The 21,083-nt window shown below is 54.1% G+C and overlaps 1 protein-coding gene across 7 annotated transcripts; it reads left to right on the top strand.

The window, feature by feature from the left end:
* The first annotated feature begins 5,443 nt into the window (after positions 1-5,443).
* Positions 5,444-19,890, top strand: Mib2 (MIB E3 ubiquitin protein ligase 2). Of its 7 annotated transcripts, none has more exons than XM_021655710.2 (20): positions 5,444-6,107; positions 7,426-7,580; positions 13,495-13,762; positions 13,846-14,017; positions 14,909-15,015; positions 15,112-15,306; positions 15,426-15,568; positions 15,700-15,795; positions 16,672-16,776; positions 16,870-17,032; positions 17,108-17,241; positions 17,316-17,464; positions 17,561-17,717; positions 17,813-17,973; positions 18,098-18,224; positions 18,311-18,544; positions 18,868-19,046; positions 19,128-19,315; positions 19,400-19,465; positions 19,576-19,890. In XM_021655710.2, exons 3-20 carry the CDS (start codon positions 13,516-13,518, stop codon positions 19,812-19,814), a joined length of 2,862 nt encoding a protein of 953 aa, XP_021511385.1. In that variant the 5' UTR covers positions 5,444-6,107; positions 7,426-7,580; positions 13,495-13,515; the 3' UTR covers positions 19,815-19,890. The 7 variants fall into 7 exon arrangements, with proteins under 7 accessions (XP_021511385.1, XP_021511403.1, XP_021511381.1 ...); XM_021655706.2 differs by having other exon boundaries at positions 5,470-6,107; positions 15,688-15,795; XM_021655737.2 differs by having other exon boundaries at positions 5,513-6,107; positions 13,495-13,545; positions 15,688-15,795.
* The last annotated feature ends 1,193 nt before the right edge of the window (positions 19,891-21,083 follow it).

Raw genomic sequence — 21,083 nt, forward strand, 5'->3', positions numbered from 1 at the left:
GGCAAGCCTGGGTTACCGGACACCATCCTGTCTGGAAAAAAAAATAGCCATTTTAATAGTGAAGTTCATTAGTATTCATTACACCCTCAAAGTTGTACAAACCCCATCTCTACAAAATATTTCAACATCCAAAGAAAATCTATCACCTAATAAGCTGTCATTTCTCACCTAAAGTGCCTGGAGAATAAGTTTTTTTGTAACCGGGAATTAATGTCTTCTAGATAACTCATATAAATGGGACTGCCTTATACTCCATTTCAGCTGATATCTTTTGGGGAGAGGATGAGTTTGTGTTTTTATTTTTGTTGTTCTTGTTTGTTTGTTTTTTAGTCTGGTTGTCCTGAGCTAGCTATACATCCTAGGCTGCCCTTGAATTCATTGTGATTCTCCTGCCTCAGCCTCCTGAATGTTGGAATTACAGGCATGAGTCACCATACTCTGCAACAAGTTTACCTAGAATGAGTAGTTTGTAAATAACGTAATTTTTAATTTGTTCATTTTAATTTTATTTATATGGATGCTTTGCCTTAATGTATTATCTGTGCACCACAAGTGTGTAGTGCCAGAGAGGTCAAAAGAGTGTTGGGTCCCCTGAAACTGGAGTCATAGATGGTTGTTGCCCCCATGTGGGTTCTGGAAACCAAACCGGGGTCCTCTAGAAGAGCAGCGACTGCCCTTAACAGCCATGCCATTTCTCCAGCCTCCCACCCAAATACGTTTTTTCCTGTTTGGGAGCCATCTCTCCAATCCCAAACATTTCAGTTCTGTTGTTTATATACCTATCAATGGAATTTCTAGGTTATAATATTTTATTTGAGGAGCCACCAAACCATTCACCACATCCAAGGCAATAATTTCCATTTCCACCAGGAATGCACAGGGCTTTATTTTCTCTCTGTTTGTGCCAACAGTTCTTTTAGACAGGGTCTCATGTATCCAAGGCTGACTTTAAATTTACTATATAGTTGAGAGTGATATTGAATCTGTGATGTTCCTGCCTTCATCTCCTGAGAGCTAGGATTACAGGTATGCCACTACATCACGTTCATAGGGGGCTAGGGATGGAATCCAGAGCTTCATGCATGCTAGAGAATATTCTTCAACCAACTGAGCCACGTTCCCAACCATACCAGCACTTTCTATTTTTATTTCTCTTATTTAACTTTTGTGCTTGAGAATCAAACCCAGACTTCAGGTATGCTAGGCATGCACTTTACTCAGCTAGAAACTCAGCCCAACTTCATTTAAAAAATGTGACCATCTGCCGCGTGTGATGGTTCACACTTGATCCCAGCACGGGGAAGGAAGAGGAGTGATGATCCCTCCTGGAGTCTCTAGTCTGTGAACAGCGGCTATTGTGTTCTTGGAGGAGATACTGTTCCACAGACACCACCTGTCCACAGCATGGTGACAACAGTCTTCTGTTTAACTTTTCAGAACTAACACCCAGAGACTGAGTCTCCTACAGCTATTTTGCTGTGGGGTTTCCAGATGGGTTCAGGTTGGCCTGGAGCTCAACAATCCTCCTGCCTCAGCTTTCCATATACTCTGGTTTTAGGTGTGAACCACGATATGCAGATGCTTAAAGCTTTTCTGAGGCTATTGTAGAATTTCTCTTTCCCAAGGATCTTCCAGTCCCTTGAATGATCCTCCATGGAGTGAAACCTTGGCAATTCTGTTGTGGTTGGTGCACCATGCTGGGAGACAAAGGTGATGGCCACCCTGCTCTCAGCCTGCATGATCTGCCAGATCCAGTCCAGTGGCCTCTGATTCACACTGACACACATTCACTGCTGCTCAAATCTCTCCAGGCAGCAAAACTGAGGCAGACCCTGCGTAGCTCTAGGCAGGCCCTCTCTCTTGCACTTTTCCGCACGCTGAGTTCTGTTGCCAAGGTTTTGTCCACCTCAGAGGCCAGCCAAGGCTCCTTAAGCTGGACTTCCTCAGTGGTGCTTTCAGTTTCAAATCCTTCAGGTTTCTTTCTTTGGAACTGTTGGAACACCTGCATACTCCAAGGACAGCTGCGACAGAGCCTGCCATCAGCTGGGATACCATCCAGAGTTCTTCTGAGTCAGTCAGTCTTTTCCCCAGCACATTTTTTTGGATCCTGCTGACATAGCAATTGTTCCATTAGGCTGAATAGCAGTGGCAGGGGCCTCCCCCTCAAGGGTCTTCCCAAACCTCGAAGAGATGGAGCCTGTTGGGATTCCAAAAAAGAAGCCCTAACTTCCAAACTATTTATTAGTGACATCAGTGACCCTGTGCTGCAATGCATCGTCAGGACCGCTGTGAATAACAGAGTTCTTCCTACATGTTTACAGAGCCCAATAGAGAAGGAACGTTATGTGAGGGTTTAAGGGATTTGGCTCAAAGCAAGGGCCAGTTCCTATGTGGTTAGCCAGTGTTCCACGTCACAAGTGGAACACACCACAGTCTAGGCCTGGACTGAGTTATCAAGCCTGCAGAGAGAACAAGGAGCAGCAGGGCGAAGTTCACAGTCAGCCCACAAGAAAGGGGAGCCTGGGCAGCCCCAGCAGAACAGACACACATGCACACATGAATTGTTCCCAGGCCGTGACTAGAAGGCTGGCCTTAGCCAAACAAGAGCAAACCAAGAAGAAGCACAACCTGGGTTCCAGGAGGCACAGGACCAAACCATGAGAATCTGGGACCTCAGTATAGCAGAGACTTAAAGCTTCTCACCAAATAGCTGTGCAGTCTAAGATGGAGCACCAGAATAGAGGGCTCTTTGAGGTCTGCAGGAATCACGGGGAACTATTGGCTTTGGACAATGTTACAGAGAGTTGAAAATTTTGGAACATTTAAATACTAGCCACCTCATATCAGCAAAAAGAGAGGTATATAAAAATACTAGAAAGCAGGCTAGATGGGGCACAAGCCTTTAATCTCTCTACTTGGGAGGCAGATCTGGTCTACAGACTGAGTTCCAGGACAGCCAGGGCTCCACAGAGAAACCCTGTCTCTGAAACAAAACAAAACACTCCATAGAAAGCAGGCTAGGGGGTGTGGCTTATTAGTAGAATGCTTGGTATCATGCATGAAGCTCTGGGTTCCAGACCTAATGTTAGCCATGCCCATGGCATTTTGAAAAAGTTCTCCATTTTGGCTCAGTGGAGACAAGTGTCCCAGAACTGCTTCCCAGCAGATCAGATCCCTGGTAATCGCTGCTCAACAGAGATATTTGCTGATCACCTGACATTCTCTCTCTCGTTTTTTCAAGACAGGATTTCTCTATATGGACTTGGCTGTCCTGGAACTCCCTCTGTAGACCAGGCTGACCTCAAACTAATAGAGATCTGCCTGCCTCTGCCTACCAAGTGCTGACACTGAAGATGTGTGCCCCCATCACCCAGCCACCTGACATTCTTTCGCTCACTATTCATCAATCACTCTTCGGTTACACCTAGCAACAGCCAAGGCCAAAAATAAAACTTTCCACCTCTTTCCCAGCCCCTTTCTTTTCTTCCCTATAATTATTCCATCTTGTAAGATTGTAAGATGGGGGGGGGGGAGCTCTAATTCCTTCACAGACCTTTCAGCAGGTTTTCCCACCAAAATAAAGGCCTTCCACTGTCCTACGTTTTTCATTCCCTCTTTTCTTCTCAATGTCATTTTCCCCAGCGCAGCATAAAACATAAAACAACATGGTGGTGCTTGCCTTTAATCCTAGCACTGAAGAAGCGGGGGAAGGTGAATCTTTCTGAATCCCAGGTTAGCCTGGGCTACGTGAGAATTTCAGGCCAGCCAGGGCTATTTAGTGAGATCATACCATCTCAAAAACTAACTAACCCTACCAACCAACCAGTCACTCAAACAAACTAGAACTGCTGACACACAGGTAAACAAAGTCTGGAGCTAAAGGGTGACTCCTGGCCATAAACTCCAGCATTTGAAAGGTTAAGATAGTAGGATTACAGTCCTATGGTGTTCCAGGTCAGCCCAGACAAAAGTAAGATGCTGGTTCAAAAAAAACACACTTCCTTTGTTGTGCCCGATTCTCAAGACCCCAAAACACATGAGGATCTTTTTATTACAAGCTACAGCTTGGGCTCACATACCCTCACTGCCAAAGTGGTGAGAGCTGAGAGCCTCGTGCTCAGGTTAGTTGGGTGATTTAAAGAGTTCTGTCCCTCTCAGCACACCCAAAGCAGGGGGATTCTTCCTGGCAAGCCTCTATTGGTCAAAATGCAAAAGGGGATATTGCATTTTGAATTGATTGGCTACAGGAAGGCCTCCAAACCATTAATGGTCTAGCTTCCCTTCCTAGGGGGATGGGCCAGTTTCCTAGCAACTGTATCTCTGGTAGACAGGGAAAGAAGGCAGTAAGGCGAGTTCTCCCACAGGTGGCTGGACATGTCTCCACCTAGCTGGCCTTAGTTCAGGCTTGTGCTTTAAACAAAAAAAAAAAAAGAAAGAAAAAAAAAAAAAAAAGAAAGGAAGGAAGAAAAAAAGAAAGAAAGAAAGGAAAGGAAAGAAAAACTAAGACTGTGTAGGGCTGGACTGGGTTCAAGTGTGGTAGTGCACTATAGGGGCATAAATTATCTTGGACAGGAAGCTGGGTGAAGGGACAGTCTGAACACGCATGGATGTACCTTGCCCGTGGAGGCAAGGCCTGTTTAGAGTTTTGTAGAACCAAATTGTTATGACCTGAAGAACTCCACAGAGCTGTATACCAAAGTAGTATGCAGTTTATAAACACAAAGGCCTGGGTGGCTGCTTTTTAGCTTGAGGCCTGTGGGATTAAATGAGTACGTGGGTCGGGGTTGCTCAGTTGACCCCTTCCTTACCACAGATCGGCAGGAAAACGTAACAGACAAACAAAAAATTGGCATGACTGAATTTTAAAACAAATTAAGTCGTGCCATGTGTGGTGGTGTATGCTTTCAATTTCAGTACTCAGGAGACAGAGGGAGGCGGGGCGCTAAGAGTTCGAGGCCAGCCTGGTCAAAATGGTGAGTTCCAGGCTATGTTGCTGCTTGTCTACCTAGCGAAATATCCCCCCAAAATTTAAACCAAAAGGGTTACTTAAGATGCGCTTTCGCCACACCTCTGGAAACGCCGCCCACTTCAGGCAAGACGTCACCCAAAACTTGTCTCCAGAGCGTCAGAAGGCGTCCTGGGAGCTAGCACGGCGCCGGAGACCGTGGGCTCCGCCCAAACACACTTCCGGCGTGACCTGAGGGCCTCGCCGCCTCACTCTCCCGACCCCGTTCTCTCCCTGAATGCATCGCTCTTTGCGGGGTTGCAGGCCTTCCAGTTTCTCCTTTATCTAGGGAGAACTCCCGCCGGCCACGGCCCCCGCGGCTGTCGGTCCGCCTGCGGCTGGACTAGACGCTTGCGTCAAGCGCAGGGTCTCCCGGGAGCTCTACGCCCCGCCCCTGACCCGGAGCATTTTGCGTCACGCGCAGGGCCTCCTTGGCTCTGTCTGCCCCGCCCGGGCCGGCGTCGCAAACTACAGCTCCCGGCAGTCTGTGCGGCGGCCCGGGATTGTGGTCGGGGGGCCGTGGGGCTGCCCGGTGGGCCAGCGCCGGCCAGCCGGCCCTGCCAGGCGCCTTCGGGAGGCGGAGGACTGCGGGGTGTAGCTGGCGCCTCGGTGACGAGCCGAGGATCCGCTGTCAGCCTCTGCGCCGCTCAAGGCCCGGTGTTCCCGGGTCGAACGGGCGCGGAAACTCCCGGCAAGCGGGGTCCCGGGCCGGGCGCCTCTCGGCGGCGGGGGCGGGGGCACCTAGCCTAGGAGCCCTGGTCAGCCTCGCGGGGCTACAGCTTGGGCGGGCGTCCTCGGCCCTTGCGCGCGGCAGGCTTTTGGTCCTTGGCCCCTGGACACAGCTCGTGCCCGGCGCGCGTTCTCGGTGCGTGGGGGTGATGCAGCGAGTCCCAGCCGCCGGACCCCTGGCAGCTTTTTAAGCGAGCAGCGGCGTCTGTACCTTCTCAGGCGTTAACTGCGGCTCAGCACTACTGGCCACAGGGTTGGATCTCCGGGGGGCTCTCCCGGAAGGTCAGCCCGGCGGAGGCCAGTCCCAAGTCTCCAAGCAGCAGGGTTCCTGCCCGATTCTTAGGCGGGTGGGGGACACTGGACCTCCAGACAGGTGAGCACTCGACAACTGGGGCCTGACAGTTTGGGTTTTATTAGTTTCCCTTGAGGGTGCCGTCTGACGTTATGTCAGGGCTCGTGTTTGTGTCTTAATATGCTTGAGAGGATCGGGCAATGAGAAATTGTCCTTCCTGCCTCCTCTGGGTTCAGAACCAATGAGAAAAGCAGAGATGCCAGCGGGCTTGGGGACAGAGCAAGGTTGGTTCCTTCTAGAAGGTCTCCCGGCTGCACGTTCCACTCTGGCCTGTTGCTTCTGATGCAACAAGTATCAGTCATTATCCCACCCAAGGTCAGCCCCAGGCAGGGTGGTGAACACGGAGCTGCCGTGTACTTGCAGTCCTCCAGCTAGACGACCGGATTAGCAGCCATGACACCCCTGAACCTTATTGGGTATCCCCCAGCAGGTGTCTTTTTTTTGGGGGGGGGTTAAGACAGGGTTTCTCTGTTTTAGCCCTGGCTTTCCTGGAACTCACTCTGTAGACCGGGCTGGCCTCGTATGACTGCCTCTGCCTCCTGAGTACTGGGATCGTAGGCGCTTCCAGCAGATATATGGATGCGGGGCAGATCTGATCTGGCCTCTGTGTCTTAGGTTCACATGGTTTGTGTCTGCTGGCACCGAGGATGTCCTCCTACCTGGTAGGGGCCTCTGATGTACCAGTTTTGCCACACATTTTCAGTTCAGCAGTGTCTCAGGCACCACAGGTGTAGGGAGATAAGCGTTAGTCCTGAGTGTCTCTGTGTCTTGTCACTTTTCGTCTGAATAAAGGCAATCCGCTAACATTCACACAATAAACATGATTGAGTTATTGTGGCTACGTGGGGCTTCCCAATAGAACATTCACATAATAAGGGACAATTCTGACCTATTAAGGGGTGTTCACTTCTCTCTTGGCATAGTGTCCCACACGCTTGTTTTAAAGATTTATTTATTCTTTATACAGTATTCAGTCCACTTGTGAGCCAGCAAGCCAGAAGAGGGCACCAGATTTCATTATAGATCGTTGTGAGCCACCATGTGGTTGCTGGGAATTGAACTCAGGATCTTTGGGAGAACAGCCAGTGCTCTTAACCTCTGAGCCATCTCTCTAGTTCCCCCACACATGCTTTTAATCCCACTGCTGGGAAAGAATTCTAGGCCATTCTGGTCTACACAGTGAGTTCCAGGTTAGCCAGGGCCACATTTTTTTTTAAAAAAAAGTTTCTTGTTTCTTGAAGGAAGAAACACTGGTAGCAACAGCAGCCACAGTGATCACTGTCTGGTTATGGTAGTGACTACTGTGTGTAAAACTGCCTCTGAAATGATCTTTCCCCAGCCTGGCTCCTGCCTACCTGCTTGGTTTGCTGCATTCTTTGTTGGCAATGGCTGCTAGTTTCCCACAGGAAGTTCTGGTGGCTGAGAAAATTTGTGGCCCAGGAAGTAGCAACTAAATGCCTGGGATGCTGACTAGAGGCTTCTGTGTGTCCTAAGGTGAGTTTTTCCCCATCCCCTTCAAGACAGGGTTTCTTTTTGTAGCTTTGTTCTGGAACCCGGGAACTAGCTCTGTAGATGCAGCTGGCCTTGAACTCGCAGAGATCTGCTTGCCTCTGCTTTCTGAGTGCTGGGATTGAAGACTGCCTGGCCTAAGGTGAGTTCTGCTTCTGCTGAAGCACATTTGTCAACCATACTCTGACACACTCCACTATAATTGTAGACGTCGATAGCAGCAGCTCCACGGGTGTTTGAAGACTGGCCAGGGACAGTCTGATGGCAGAGCCCAGTGTTTCTGGCAAAGGAAAAAGTCAGTTAATTCTGAGGGTACATTTCCCACTGAGATGGTGGGACATGGAGCACATTGTTCCTGAAACATATTTTTTATCAGTTTGGTGATGTGTAATGTGAGTTTGAAAGTGAGGTGGTTCGTATGCCATAGCTGATAGACTGTTGGAGCTGTGCTGTGCAGAGCTCCAGGACAATGCATTCAGACTTCAGGTACTCCACACACACAGGACCAAATTTCCTGTAAGGCTGCTCCTGTCTTTGGGAGCTTTGGCAGGTTTCAGGACACATGGGGCACACAGTACTATCCTCTCAAGACCCTTGTCAATTAGGGCAAGAAGATGGAAGAAGGGACGCAGAGGCTTCCTACTTAGTGGGAAGGGCTGGCTTGTGGTAGTTGTTGGGATGTTGTGGCAGGTGTATCAGTCAGAGTTCTCTAGAGGAACACAACTGATAGAATGAAGCTTTATATATATAAGGAATTTATTGGTTGTTGTTGGTTTTGAGACAGGGTTTCTCTGTGTAACAGCCCTGGAACTGGCTCTGTAGACCAGGCTGGCCTCAGACTCACAGGGACCCACTTGCCTCTGCCTCCTGAGAGCTGGGATCAAGGGCGTGCACCACCACAGCCATCAAGAAAAGAAATTATTAGGGTAATTTATAGGCTGTGATCTAGCTAGCCCAATAATGATGGTCTCCTAATGGAAAGCCCGAGAATCCAGTAATTCTGTCCACTGGCTGGATGTCTCAGCTGCCATTCAGTGTATGTTAGAATCAAGAAACAGGCTCTGATACCAATGATTTGATAGTCAGTGCAAGCAGGTAAGAGCAAAAAGTTTCTCACTTCCCTGCTCTTAATATAGGCTTTCACTAGAAGTTATGTCCCATATCAAAGACGAATCTTCCCAGCTCAAAAGACTCAGATTAAAGGTGGGTCTTCCCAAGTCAAATGATTTAATGAAGGAAAATCCATCACAGGTGTGCACAACTGCTTGTGCTTTAGTTAAATTCAGATGTAGTCAAGATGTTTACCAGGAATAGCTGTCACAGCAGGGAAGGCCCCGAAAGGGCAACAGTAGTAAGATCCTGTGAGGATCCATTTACCCCAGAGGAGCTGGGCTGTGCTTCCTCAAGACAGGTCTCCAGTCCTGCATTTCAGCAGGGACTTCTCTCGCTAGGCACACCCTGAGCATATGCTCACTTGGGTTTGCAGACTTGCTAGCTTGAGTACAAGGTGCTGTGCAGGCATGCAGGCCACTTCTTGGACTTGCCCAGGAGGCTTGGCATAGTAGACTCCTCATTCTCTGACCTAGTGCTATGCCCAGTGTGCTAGGCTCCAGCTTCCCTTTTGACTCTGCCCTGGGCCTTGTAGTGCTTGGTCAATCAATGGCCAGATAAACTTAAAGGATAAGACCTTTGTCAGAAACCTCCATTCTGAAGTGGCCTCATTCCCCGAGGCTCTCTGTTGATCATGCAGTAGGCAGACCCTTTCATTGTGGCCAGGGTTCCCATGTCGTCCAGAGAGGAAGGCCCTCTAGGTGGATGAGAATAAGAGCTGAGGTCAAAATAGAGACATTTTCCAGTTTGCTTCAACCTCATCTCTGCTTTCCTGCTTCTCATTGTGCTATGTGCCATTCCATGTACTCCTGGAGAACTTTTCTGTTCTCAGATAGTGTATCGCAGGAATGGGATGCCGATGGTAGGTTGTTAACAAGGTATAGAGGCCTGGAGGGAGAAGGGAGGGACTGCCATTGGCTCTTCTAGTAGTGTCGTAGATTGCCATATCCAGCTGCTGTTGAGGCCCAGGAATCCTGTCTCCTGTCTGACTGTGCAGCAACTATGATCTAGGAGGCAGCAAGGAGGCATTGCCAGAGGCCCAACTCAGGTAAGGAGCTCCCAGTCAGGTACCACCATGCAAGGTGGAGAGTGCAGACCCTAAGACCTCCAGGGTACAGGTAATGAGGAGAGAGGAACACAGGCTCTCAAGATGCATGTGCTACAAGTGCTGAGTGCTTCCTAGTGCTTACACACCGCAGTGCCATAGGGAAGACTGTGAATGAAGTTGTATACGGAATCTCTTACTTGTACTCCTGCTGTCTGTTGGGCAGCCTTAGGCATTGGGATGCTGGTAATGGGCAGAAAGCCCTTTCTGTGCTGCATATGGTCGTGTTCTGACTTTGCTGGGCTTCTGACCAGAGGCAGCCCTTGAGACTGGCAGGTCACTGGCCAGGGCTGAGGAGAGCTTGCTTAACCAGGCATTATGGCCACACAGGTGCCTCTCAGGACAGGCCGCTGACAGGCTGGAGCACCTGGTGGCCTTTCTGTTACCAGATGTGGAGTCAGGGGTTGAGGCCTGACCCTGATTCTCTTAGACCTTGCTGGGTACCCTTCCCATGAGCCCTCTGCCCATTCTGCTGAAGGCAGGGCCACACATGGACCATGCTTGTGGACCAAGTTTGAAGCCCACCTCACTCTGTCTTGTAAAAGGCCCATCATCAAATGGTTGGTGGGGCCATCAGCCCATAAGCTGTGGCTGAGAAGCTGATCCCAGAAGCAGGGATGTGCCACACAGCTCATGAGTGACCACGGGATCTGGTGTTGGTTCTTCTTCCTTTGCTTTTTCTTCTTTCTCCTCTTTTTTTTCTTCTTCCTCTTCCTCTTCCTTTTTTCTCCTCCTCCTTCCCTGCCTCTCCCTTTTTCCCTACTTCTCCCTCTCTCTTTTGAGATAAGGTCTTGTATGTCACCCTGAGCAAATTTGAACTTGAGCGTCTATTGCCTCAGCCTCCCAAATGCAAGCCTCCCAAATGTGCACCACCATGCCTGGCTTTAGCCTTTTCTGCCCTTACCCTTTTATTTCAGTGCTGGGCTGGGTCCAGGGTGTGGCTGTCAGAGCATCCTCTGCTAGTTGAGCAGCTGCCTGAGTCCACTGTTGTTGAAGTCTGAGGCTTTATTATGACAAGCCTTGCTTTGGCTAAACAGCTATGCTGGAGTGGGAATGAGGTCTTCTTAATATGTCTTCCCAGCTGTGATGAACTTGAGCAGCAGGAAAGAAGGTTAATGTGCAATCAGTACCCTGGCAGAGGCAAAGCTGTGTCTCTGAAGAGCAGTGCTAGCTCTGTGCCCACAGGCCACTGTCTTAGATGATTCCGGCTTCAGTCACGTGTACAAGGAAGGTTTCTGTAGAGAGGATGCTGGGAATGGATGGAGATGCCTAGCTTGAGAGTACCTGCACTTTGAGGAGATTTACATGGAGACAATCTGAGCTCACAGCAAGGACCTAGGAAATGGCAAGACTGGGAACTTTGGTGATCAGGTAGTGAAACATTGGCTGAGAAGATATAGTGAGGAGGTCTCATTCCCACTCCAGCCTACCTGTTTTGTTGACTTCCCTCCAGGATAGCGCCCAGTAGGACAGCCATGGCCACCACCAGGAAGGGGCAGTGGAGCCAAGCCAACCACTGACACTGTGCTCCTTGTTCTGTGTTGAATCTCTGCCTCTCCGGGTTCGGAGCCAGGGTCTGGCTTGCAGTGAGCATACAGTGTTTGGTGTTACAGGGCCTGTGCTACCTGGACCATCAAAACTGAGTCTCTAGTTACTACAGGAGCCAAGCACAAGCTCCCCTCCATTTACTGTGTCTTCTGCATCTCAGCTATTCAGTCTTTGTTGAGTGTGGCAAGGCCTGAGACTAATTAGACATGAGGTAGGGCAGTGGAAGGACTGGCTGGCCGCCTTCAAAGGCCTTTTGAACTAAGCTGCCCGATCAGAGGGAATACAGAATTGAGGGGGACCTTGGATCCCCCAAGTGCGGCAGGGGACTGCTCTGGCCACACCTGTAGGAGGCGGGGCTACACAGACTGTAGAGGACCAGAGCCAGCTGCCTTTAGACCCTCCCCTTGTCTGGGGCTCACTAGCACCAAAAAGTTTTGGGTGTTTGTTCTCACTGCGACTGCTCTGGGGTTGTCCCTCCTCTGTGGGAAGAGGAAGAAGCTAGGATTTCCCCTGGCATCAGGTCCTGGTGCCACATGTAGGCTCATGGAGAGGAGGTAAAGAGAGAACAGACATGGCCCATGGACAGATGAGGGGGATCCTCTGAAGAAGCAGAGCTCAGATGTTTGGGAAGGCTTTTCATAGGCAGTGAGCCAGGACAATGTGCCTACCTGCTTCTGCTGTATTCTAGCAGTCCTGGACCCCAGGATAGGAATAAGAAATTCAGATGGGACTTGAGAAATGCTGTAGTGATTAAGAATACAGCCTGCTCTGTCAGAAGACCTGCAGGCCAACCCCCGGCCTCCACGTGATGCCTCACAGCCAGCTCGCACACTCTCTTCGGCCTCTTCGGCCTCTTCTGGCATTGCACACATGTGGTGTACAGACATATGCAGGCACCAGGCTTGTGCACACCCAGAGTCGGTGTGTAGCAGTGCCATGTGTGTAACACAGGATTCTGGGTACAGTGCTTGGCTCTGGGACAGCCTGTGGTGCTCAGGCCACCATCAGCTAGTGTATATAGCTAAACAAGGCTATAGTCTTCCTTATTGCCCACCTCTGGCTTCATGATTGTTAGTGGGGAATGTTTTTTGGCCTGGGCAGGCCAGGAGGTGGTCAGTCTGGAGCAAGGACTGGAGGAGGGCCAGAAGGCTGATGTGTGCTGTCTTACTCTTGTTGCTCACTTAGCTGTGATCTGGCCTCTGCCTCATGGCTGAGTAGGGCCACTAGGCCCTAGATGCATTGGCAGGACCATGTAAGAGTGACAGCTGCCTCAAAATAGTCTTGAGCTGCAGCCAAGCAAGGTTGGGGTGACCTCTCAGCCTCTTGTGCCTCCTGAGCTCAAGTGCTAGAATAGGACTGCCGGTGTCACTCATCCTAAGTGGCCTCAGCGCCTTCCCAGCTACAGGGCGTGGTGCTTAAATGGATGAGTAGAAATGGCTTGTCATAGTGTTGAGCTGCACAGAAAAACAGTCTTTGCTTCTGAAAGATAGATGCCTACACTATACATCTATGAGCTTTACTGCTAATTAATTTTGGATACAGGTTCTAGGTATGTAGCCTTAGCTAGCCTAGAACTCACTGTGTAGGCCAGGCTGGTCTTGAACTCACAGAGAACCTCTGGCCTCTGCCTCCTGAGTTCTGGTATTAAAGTGTGCACCATCATGTCCAGCTCTAGCTTTAGAGTGCACATGTACCGATGGAGCCTCATGTGTAGGCTTTTGGAAGTAGATCCACCAGCATGTGGCCCCTAGGCCACGTTCAGCTCCTGCTCCTTGGGGCCAGTCCATTTACGATGTTCCCAACCTCGGCTCCCTTTGGTCAAGTCCCTGTAGTGATTTCCGTAGAGAACTGCATCAGGCCGTCGTGCATCTAGCCACTGCCCTCTCATGTCTGCCAGCTTTGTTCTGCTGCCCCTCCCCTGCTCTCCTCATCTTCTGTCCTGGCTTCCTTGGGCCTGGCCTGTAGGCCCCGCTCCTGGCTTTCCCATGCCCCTCTTGTCCCTTCTTCTTTGTTCTCTTCGCTTAGTTTTCTCTGATCCTGACCCCTCCTTCTCTCCGTCTCACCACGTGGCGAGACCTCAGACCTCAGAAGAGGTCCCGCTCTTCTGACTCGGGCTGAGGGTGCTCTCTGTTGCAGGTCTTTGAACTCCCCCTCGCCATGGACCTGGACCCGCATGCAGGCGTGCAGGTGGGCATGCGTGTGGTGCGCGGAGTGGACTGGAAGTGGGGCCAGCAGGATGGCGGTGAGGGCGGTGTGGGCACCGTGGTGGAGCTTGGCCGCCACGGCAGCCCTTCGACCCCCGACCGCACAGTTGTTGTTCAGTGGGACCAGGGCACACGTACCAACTATCGAGCTGGCTACCAAGGTGCCCATGACCTGCTGCTCTATGACAACGCCCAAATCGGTGTGTGGTGATGCCCAGCTGTGGGTGGGGCTGGCCCAGCAACAGGAGAGCAGCAGGTCCTCACTCACCCACCCTCCCCCTAGGTATCCGCCACCCCAACATCATCTGTGACTGCTGCAAGAAACATGGGCTTCGTGGCATGCGTTGGAAGTGTCGAGTCTGCTTTGACTATGACCTCTGCACGCAGTGCTACATGCACAACAAGCATGACCTTACTCACGCCTTCGAGCGCTATGAGACATCCCACTCACGCCCGTGAGTTCCCTAGGCAACAGCCTACCTCCCCAGGGCCTTTTGACTGGTACCTTTGACCTCTAGCCAGCCCTTAGCCTCTGGCTGACTCACTTCCCAAGTACCTGGCAAGAGCTCCCTGCAGGAGTTCCTTGAAGAGCCAGGGTCAGGTTACCCTAGAGTCTGAGAGTCACACCTCCCCATTTCTCACGGAAGGCTTAGAGCCAGGCAAATGTAACTCTTCAGTACAGCTGGAGCCTGGAGCACTGAGGTGGCCTCTGGGTAGCCACATGGGTAGTGGAGGCTGTTGAAACATACAGCATCCCACGGTGGTGCCAGGTCTGGCAAGGAGGGTTGTCACTGGGCAACCCACTCCAGGTGGCAGCCCCTAGGCACAGCTGGGAGTGGCCCTGGCCTGATGCAGGGAGGTGAGGGTGGGAGATAGGTCTCTGTTGAATTGACCTGGGAAGGCACTCAGGTACCGTCCTTCATTCTCTACCTCCTTGAGCTTTCCTGTGTGGAGAAGTGTATAGGCCTCTTCGGCCAGCAGAAGTCAGAGCAGCTGTCTGTGCTGATGGCCAAATAACGTTTCATTCCTCTGGGCCAGGCTCTGCCCCTGCGGCGGTCCAGCAGCACACATGGGCCACTGCTGTACACACTATACTCCAGGAGTAATCTCAGGGCCCTTCCCAGTCTGGTGAAGGTCTCCAAGCCCAGAGGCACTGGGTAGGGTAGCGTGCTCCTTCTCCCAAAGTGTAGAGGTCCGCTGGGAAGGCCATGTGAGGATAATAGCTTGGCCTGGGGTCCAGAATACCCATCCTGTAGACCCTGATGGCATTAAGTCCAGGTACAAGGCGGGTAGAGCAGGCCTGACCACCATGTTCCCTTCATGGCTTAGGACTTGTTTCCTTACAGGGTCACGCTGAGTCCCCGACAGGGCCTCCCTCGAATCCCACTCAGGGGCATCTTTCAGGGAGCAAAAGTGGTACGAGGACCTGACTGGGAATGGGGATCGCAAGATGGTGAGTGTGGCTGGAGACGGACACGGAGATGAAGCTGGCTGTAGCTCGGCGGTGAGGCACCCTCATGGTCTGTTGGCGTGCATACTGTCTTCCCAGGAGGGGAAGGGAAGACAGGCCGTGTGGTGGACATCCGTGGCTGGGATGTGGAGACGGGCCGAAGTGTGGCCAGTGTGACGTGGGCAGATGGAACCACCAATGTGTACCGCGTAGGCCACAAGGGCAAGGTGGACCTCAAGTGTGTCGCTGAGGCAGCTGGCGGCTTTTACTACAAGGAGCACCTCCCAAAGCTCGGTACAGACTGGCTCTGACAGCAGCTGCCCTCCTGCCCTGCTTGGACCCGCTACCCTGGCATGTCCTGTTGGTAGGGGTGAGGTTGCTACCTGAGGCCTAGCCTGCCACCTTCCCCCCAGGCAAGCCAGCAGAGCTACAGCGCAGGGTGAGTGCTGATGGCCAGCCCTTCCAGCGTGGGGACAAGGTCAAGTGTCTGCTGGACACCGATGTCCTAAGGGACATGCAAGAAGGCCATGGCGGCTGGAATCCTAGGATGGCGGAGGTGAGCCACCTCTTCTGCCGAGTCCCTATGCGCCCCTTCCCAAGTCCTTTGGACCCCATCCCTCTTCCTGCCCCAGTAGTCCGACCTGACCCAGCCATAGCCTCCGTGACCCGCCACAGTTTATCGGACAGATGGGCACCGTGCAGCGCATCACGGAGCGTGGGGACGTGCGTGTGCAGTTCAACCACGAGACTCGCTGGACCTTCCACCCTGGGGCGCTCTCCAAGGTGCCTAGGGGGCTGGGCTGAGCCCTGCTTACTGCTGCTCTAAAACCCTTCCTGTACCCGTTCAGTCTTGGGAGTGGTTAGGCAGGGCGAGGGCACCAGTCTTCCCATGAGTTTGCAGACACGAAGGGAGGGAGAGCCTGGTGGGTGGAGAGGAGGTCAGAAGGGAGTCCCGGCAGTGTCGCACTGGAACCTGTGGGCCAGGGGCCTGTCCTAGAACAAAGGAAAGGTAGTATGCTGGGGTCTAAGCAGGGTTGCCGCCATACTCTCTTGAGATGCCTTGTGCGTCATGGAGGCAGATGGGAGTCGTCGGGGAGGAGATTGAAGTGGAGGCTTGCCAAGGGTTTGGGAGACAAACTCTGAAAGCTGTTTGGAAAATGGACTGTGGGGATATTCAAGAGGGGATGCTGAGCGGGGCATCCCTGTCTGAACCCGGAGGAGGCTGCCTTGGAACAGGTTCACTCCGTACACAAGTGCAGACAGGAGCCCCACTCCCCAGCTGGCCCTACACCGACACCCCGGCGCCCACCCCGCTCCATCTCAACTTCCTGCTTCTCTGCCACATTTTCCGTGCGGCCTGTGTGGTCAGTGGATGGGTGCACGGAAACAAGCCTTCTTGGCCTTCACACATCCTAGGCTGGTCTTTGGTCTGGACGTGGTCACCCTCTACATCTCTGTCCCCTGTGGCTCAGGCTGGCCACCCAGGGCTGTTTTGGTCACCAGAGGCCCTTGACCAGACCATTTGCTTGTACCTGAGGCAGGAACTGGGGCCAAGGTTAACTCTTCTTGCCCCATGGAGTAGGATGTGCCCTCCTCCATGACCCTGAGTAGACACGGCTAGCTGGAGAAACTCTGCTTACCAGCTTCTCTGTCATCCAGCACAACAGCTTCTGGGTGGGTGATGTGGTCCGGGTCATCGGTGACCTTGACACTGTGAAGCGACTGCAGGCTGGACATGGTGAATGGACCGATGACATGGCCCCCGTGAGTCTTAGTGTCTGTCATCACCACATTCCCCGCCCCCTGGTGCTGTCTGCTCCGTCTCCAACCTGTTACGATCCCACCTCTTCTTCTCAGGCCCTGGGCCGAGTGGGGAAAGTGGTGAAGGTGTTTGGAGATGGAAACTTGCGTGTGGCAGTTGGTGGTCAGCGATGGACCTTCAGCCCCTCCTGCCTGCTGCCCTACCGGCCTGAGGAGGGTGCCAACCTGGATGTGGCTGAGCGTGCCAGAGAGAACAAAAGTGCGGCAGCAGTCCCAGTGGCTGGTGGGAGGCAGGGGAGGCCCTGGCCAGCACTTACCTCCACCCTGCCCCCAGGCTCACTGAGTGTGGCCCTGGACAAGCTTCGGACCCAGAAGAGTGACCCAGAGCACCCAGGGAGGCTGGTAGCAGAGGCTGCACTGGGCAATGGAGCCCGTGCTCTGGATCTACTGCGGAGGCGCCCGGAGCAGGCAAGCTGCTGCCCTGCCCTGCCAATAGCCATCGGGGGAGCGTGCCCAGAACTAAGTGGTGGCTCTCTTCACAGGTGGACACCAAGAACCAGGGTAGAACTGCCCTGCAGGTCGCTGCTTACTTGGGCCAGGTAGAGCTGGTGCGGCTGCTGCTGCAGGCCAGGGCAAGTGTGGACCTGCCAGATGATGAAGGCAACACTGCACTGCATTACACAGCTCTGGGGTGAGGCCTGGGTGGGCCGGCGGGCCTGCTGGGAATGAACTTCCGAGCCAGTGTATGACGTGGGCTGTCCCCAAACCCTCCCACTTCTTCCCTTAGGAACCAGCCCGAGGCCGCCAGGGCGCTCCTGAGTGCAGGATGTGCGGTGGACGCTCAGAATGGCACACGGCACACAGCCCTCCATGTGGCTGTGCAGAGGGGCTTCCTAGAGGTGGTAAAGACCCTGTGTGAGCGTGGTTGTGATGTCAACCTGCCGGTGAGTCCTTGGATGCCCTGGCACTAGCCAGCCCTAGTCAAGGGAGGGCCCTGCTGGTGGGGAAGGCTCTGCTGTGACCAGCCCTGCTGTTGCAGGACGCACATGCCAACACGCCGCTGCACTCTGCCATCTCTGCGGGTGCCGGCGCCAGCAGCATTGTTGAGGCCCTCACTGAGGTGCCTGGAATCGATGTCACTGCTACCAACAGCCAGGGCTTCACGCTGCTACACCACGCATCCCTCAAGGGCCATGTGCTGTGAGTGTGGGGCTTGGGCACACTGCTGTCATCCAGTCTTCTGACCTACTGCCAGGCTACCCTGATCCAGACCACTCAGGTGAAGTGCTTAGGGGAGAGTGTGGACAGACTCTTGTTCCCACAGAGCAGTCAGAAAGATTCTGGCACGGGCACGGCAGCTGGTGGATGCCAAGAAGGAGGATGGCTTTACTGCTCTACATCTGGCAGCCCTCAACAACCACCGTGAGGTGGCCCAGGTCCTAATCCGAGAGGTGAGTGTGGGTGTAAGGGGCCCAGGGCCACCCACAGGCTGGGAGCCAGACCCACAGAGCTGAGCCCACGCCCTCCCTTTCCCCAGGGTCGCTGTGACGTGAATGTGCGCAACCGGAAGCTGCAGTCCGCACTGCATCTGGCTGTGCAGCAGGCCCACCTGGGGCTGGTGCCAGTGCTCGTGGATGCTGGCTGCAGTGTGAACGCTGAGGACGAGGAGGGTGACACAGCCCTCCATGTGGCACTGCAGCGCCATCAGCTGCTGCCCCTGGTGGCGGACAGGGCTGGGGGGGACCCGGGGCCCTTGCAGCTGCTGTCAAGGGTGAGGAGGTGTGATGTGCATGCTGGAAGGGAGGGCCTGGGTCACTTTTCACTTCCCATCATGCTCCAGGGAGCCAGGGTTTCTGGAGGGTGGGCAGTTGGGAAGACTGAGTTTCAGGAGCCATCCTCCAGACCTGAGGCCCAGCTGGGATGAAGGGAGGAAGGGTCTCAGGGTTTTTGCACCTGCCTAGCAAAGAGTGCTGCCCTCTCCTCTCTTGGTAGAACCAGAAGCTTAGCCCAGAAAGTTTATCATTGTTTCAAACCTCTGGCTTCCCTCAAGACTATGTGGGTTTCCACCCTTAATCTCTATGTCCCGCCGCTCAGCTACAGGCCTCAGGCCTCCCGGGCAGCACAGAGCTGACTGTAGGCGCTGCTGTGGCCTGTTTCCTGGCGCTGGAGGGTGCGGACGTGAGCTACGCAAACCACCGCGGCCGGAGCCCACTGGACCTGGCCACTGAAGGCCGAGTGCTCAAGGCCTTGCAGGGCTGTGCCCAGCGCTTCCGGTGAGCCCACGACGGGGGTGTGGGTAGGGGGCCCACAGTTAAGGCCACCAGGTCCTTTCAAGCCCACTTCTCCAACTGCAGGGAGCGACAGGCAAGTAGCAGTGGGGGTGTGCTCCCGGGCCCCCGGCACGTGCTGAGCACTCCCAACACCGTGACGAACCTGCATGTGTCAAGCACAGCAGGGCCGGAAGCTGCTGAGTGCCTGGTGTGCTCCGAGCTGGCACTGCTGGTTCTGTTCTCACCGTGCCAGCACCGCACCGTGTGTGAGGGTGAGTGCGGGGTGTGGAGGCCCCGGGGTGGCCTAGCTGCCTGGTCCAGCCCGTGACTAACTGACCGTGTGCTGCCTCTGGCAGAGTGCGCTCGCAGGATGAAGAAGTGTATCCGGTGCCAGATGGCCATCAGCAAGAAGCTGCGCCCAGGTGGGTGGGAGGGGCCTGGTACACCCCTCCTTGTCCCGGGCCATGCTCACCAGCCTGCACCTAGTCTTCACACCGGCTGCTGCTTACTCTCAGCTCACCTTGTCCCGCAGACGGCTCTGAGGTGGCGAACGCCATCCAGGTGCCCGGCCCGCCTCGGCAGCTGGTGGAGGAGCTGCAGAGCCGCTACCGGCAGATGGAGGAGCGCATCACTTGTCCCATCTGCATCGACAGCCACATCCGCCTGGTGTTCCAGTGCGGCCACGGCGCGTGCGCGCCCTGCGGCGCCGCTCTCAGCGCCTGCCCCATCTGCCGCCAGCCCATCCGCGACCGCATTCAGATCTTCGTGTGAGCGTGCTCGGCACGCTGCGGCGGACCCCAGGCCCTACTTCCGAATTCCTGTATTTTATAAAAAGAGATTCTCGGACTCTGCTGCCTGTTCCTTGCCGGGGGTGCTTGGCGGGCCTCAGCAGGCCTAACCGCGCGCCCCCTCCCCCATGCACGTCGCGGTGATCCATGCCTGTGGGTCAGGAACACGCTGTGGTCGTGGGTGCTGGCCACCTCAAGTCCTCTGGTTGTGTTCTTACGCAAGAGGGCCCCACAAGTCACACTGCTCCGACAGGCTTCGGCCTTATAGGGGCGCACCGCACACTTGGCTCTTACCCTGTGCCCGCCCCTCACTCCGCCCCGCCGGGGTGCGACTTGGACTCTGCAGGTTTTGGCCAAAGCAAGCCTAATATGGAGATTTACCTTTCAGAGGGTCCTGACGCGGGGTGGGGTGGGGGGCGCCAAGCTCCTGGCAGTTGAGCTGGGCAGGGGGAAGCAAGAGAGGGTCCGCTTGCAGGGACAATACGTTGTAACGTAACGAAGGGAGGGGCCAGATGGCTGACGCTTTTCAAGAACTTCCACTGCGGCTATTCCAGGGCAACAGCGGCTCGGCGCTGACCCTGGGGGCCAGTACAGCTGTCATCTAGGGTGCAAAGCCAACATGGAAGACTGGGAGGGAGGCGTTCCGGTAAAGCCCTCAGCCACCGCTCTCACCCTGCCCGCCCAGCTCCACCCCGGGATCACAGCCTTGCCATGGTGCCACCAGCTGTCCGGGCTAGCCTTCGGGCTCGACCCCAGGCAGAACTGTGCCAGAACACCACACTGGGTTCCTATTACCCCCTCTCTGAGCGGGAATGCCAGGTGTTGGCACCCTCCCCACACCCTCCGCTCTGGTCCAAGGAGAGCATCCTCTGGCCAAAGCAGACGCTTTCCCAGGTGCCATAAGGACTCTCACAGGCCTCCTCCCCCGTCTTTCCTGAGGCCCCTTTCCTACAGCAGTCTCTCCGCTTTGCCCGCTCAAACCTCCCCCCCTTCTCATTGCCACGTCCCCTCGCTCTGCGTTCCCCGCTGGCGGGTACGCTGGTTACACTCAGCGGGGGTGGGGGGCAGAACCGAGGCGTCCCTCGGATTTCACTGTAGGTCCAGAGGGTTGAGGGGAAAAGCCGAAGGTCATTCAGCCCCAGTCGAGCGGGCCCCTTCCCCAAATCTGAGCCTCGCTTTACCAGCCGTTTCTCAGACTCTGACAGACGCGACCCTACCAGCCCACGCCTGCGAGCCCACTAGGGGATGCCGG

Source organism: Meriones unguiculatus, chromosome 3 (assembly GCF_030254825.1).
Source record: "Meriones unguiculatus strain TT.TT164.6M chromosome 3, Bangor_MerUng_6.1, whole genome shotgun sequence".
NCBI classification, from domain to species: Eukaryota; Metazoa; Chordata; class Mammalia; order Rodentia; family Muridae; genus Meriones; species Meriones unguiculatus.

Excerpts from the sequence above, each read along its gene's own strand:
- Mib2 (XM_021655706.2), top strand. The coding sequence starts at position 13,516 with ATGGACCTGGACCCGCATGCAGGCGTGCAGGTGGGCATGCGTGTGGTG. Across the intron at positions 15,307-15,425 it reads GGAGCACCTCCCAAAGCTCG|GCAAGCCAGCAGAGCTACAG; the intron begins GTACAGACTGGC and ends CCTTCCCCCCAG. Across the intron at positions 17,033-17,107 it reads GCGTGCCAGAGAGAACAAAA|GCTCACTGAGTGTGGCCCTG; the intron begins GTGCGGCAGCAG and ends CCCTGCCCCCAG.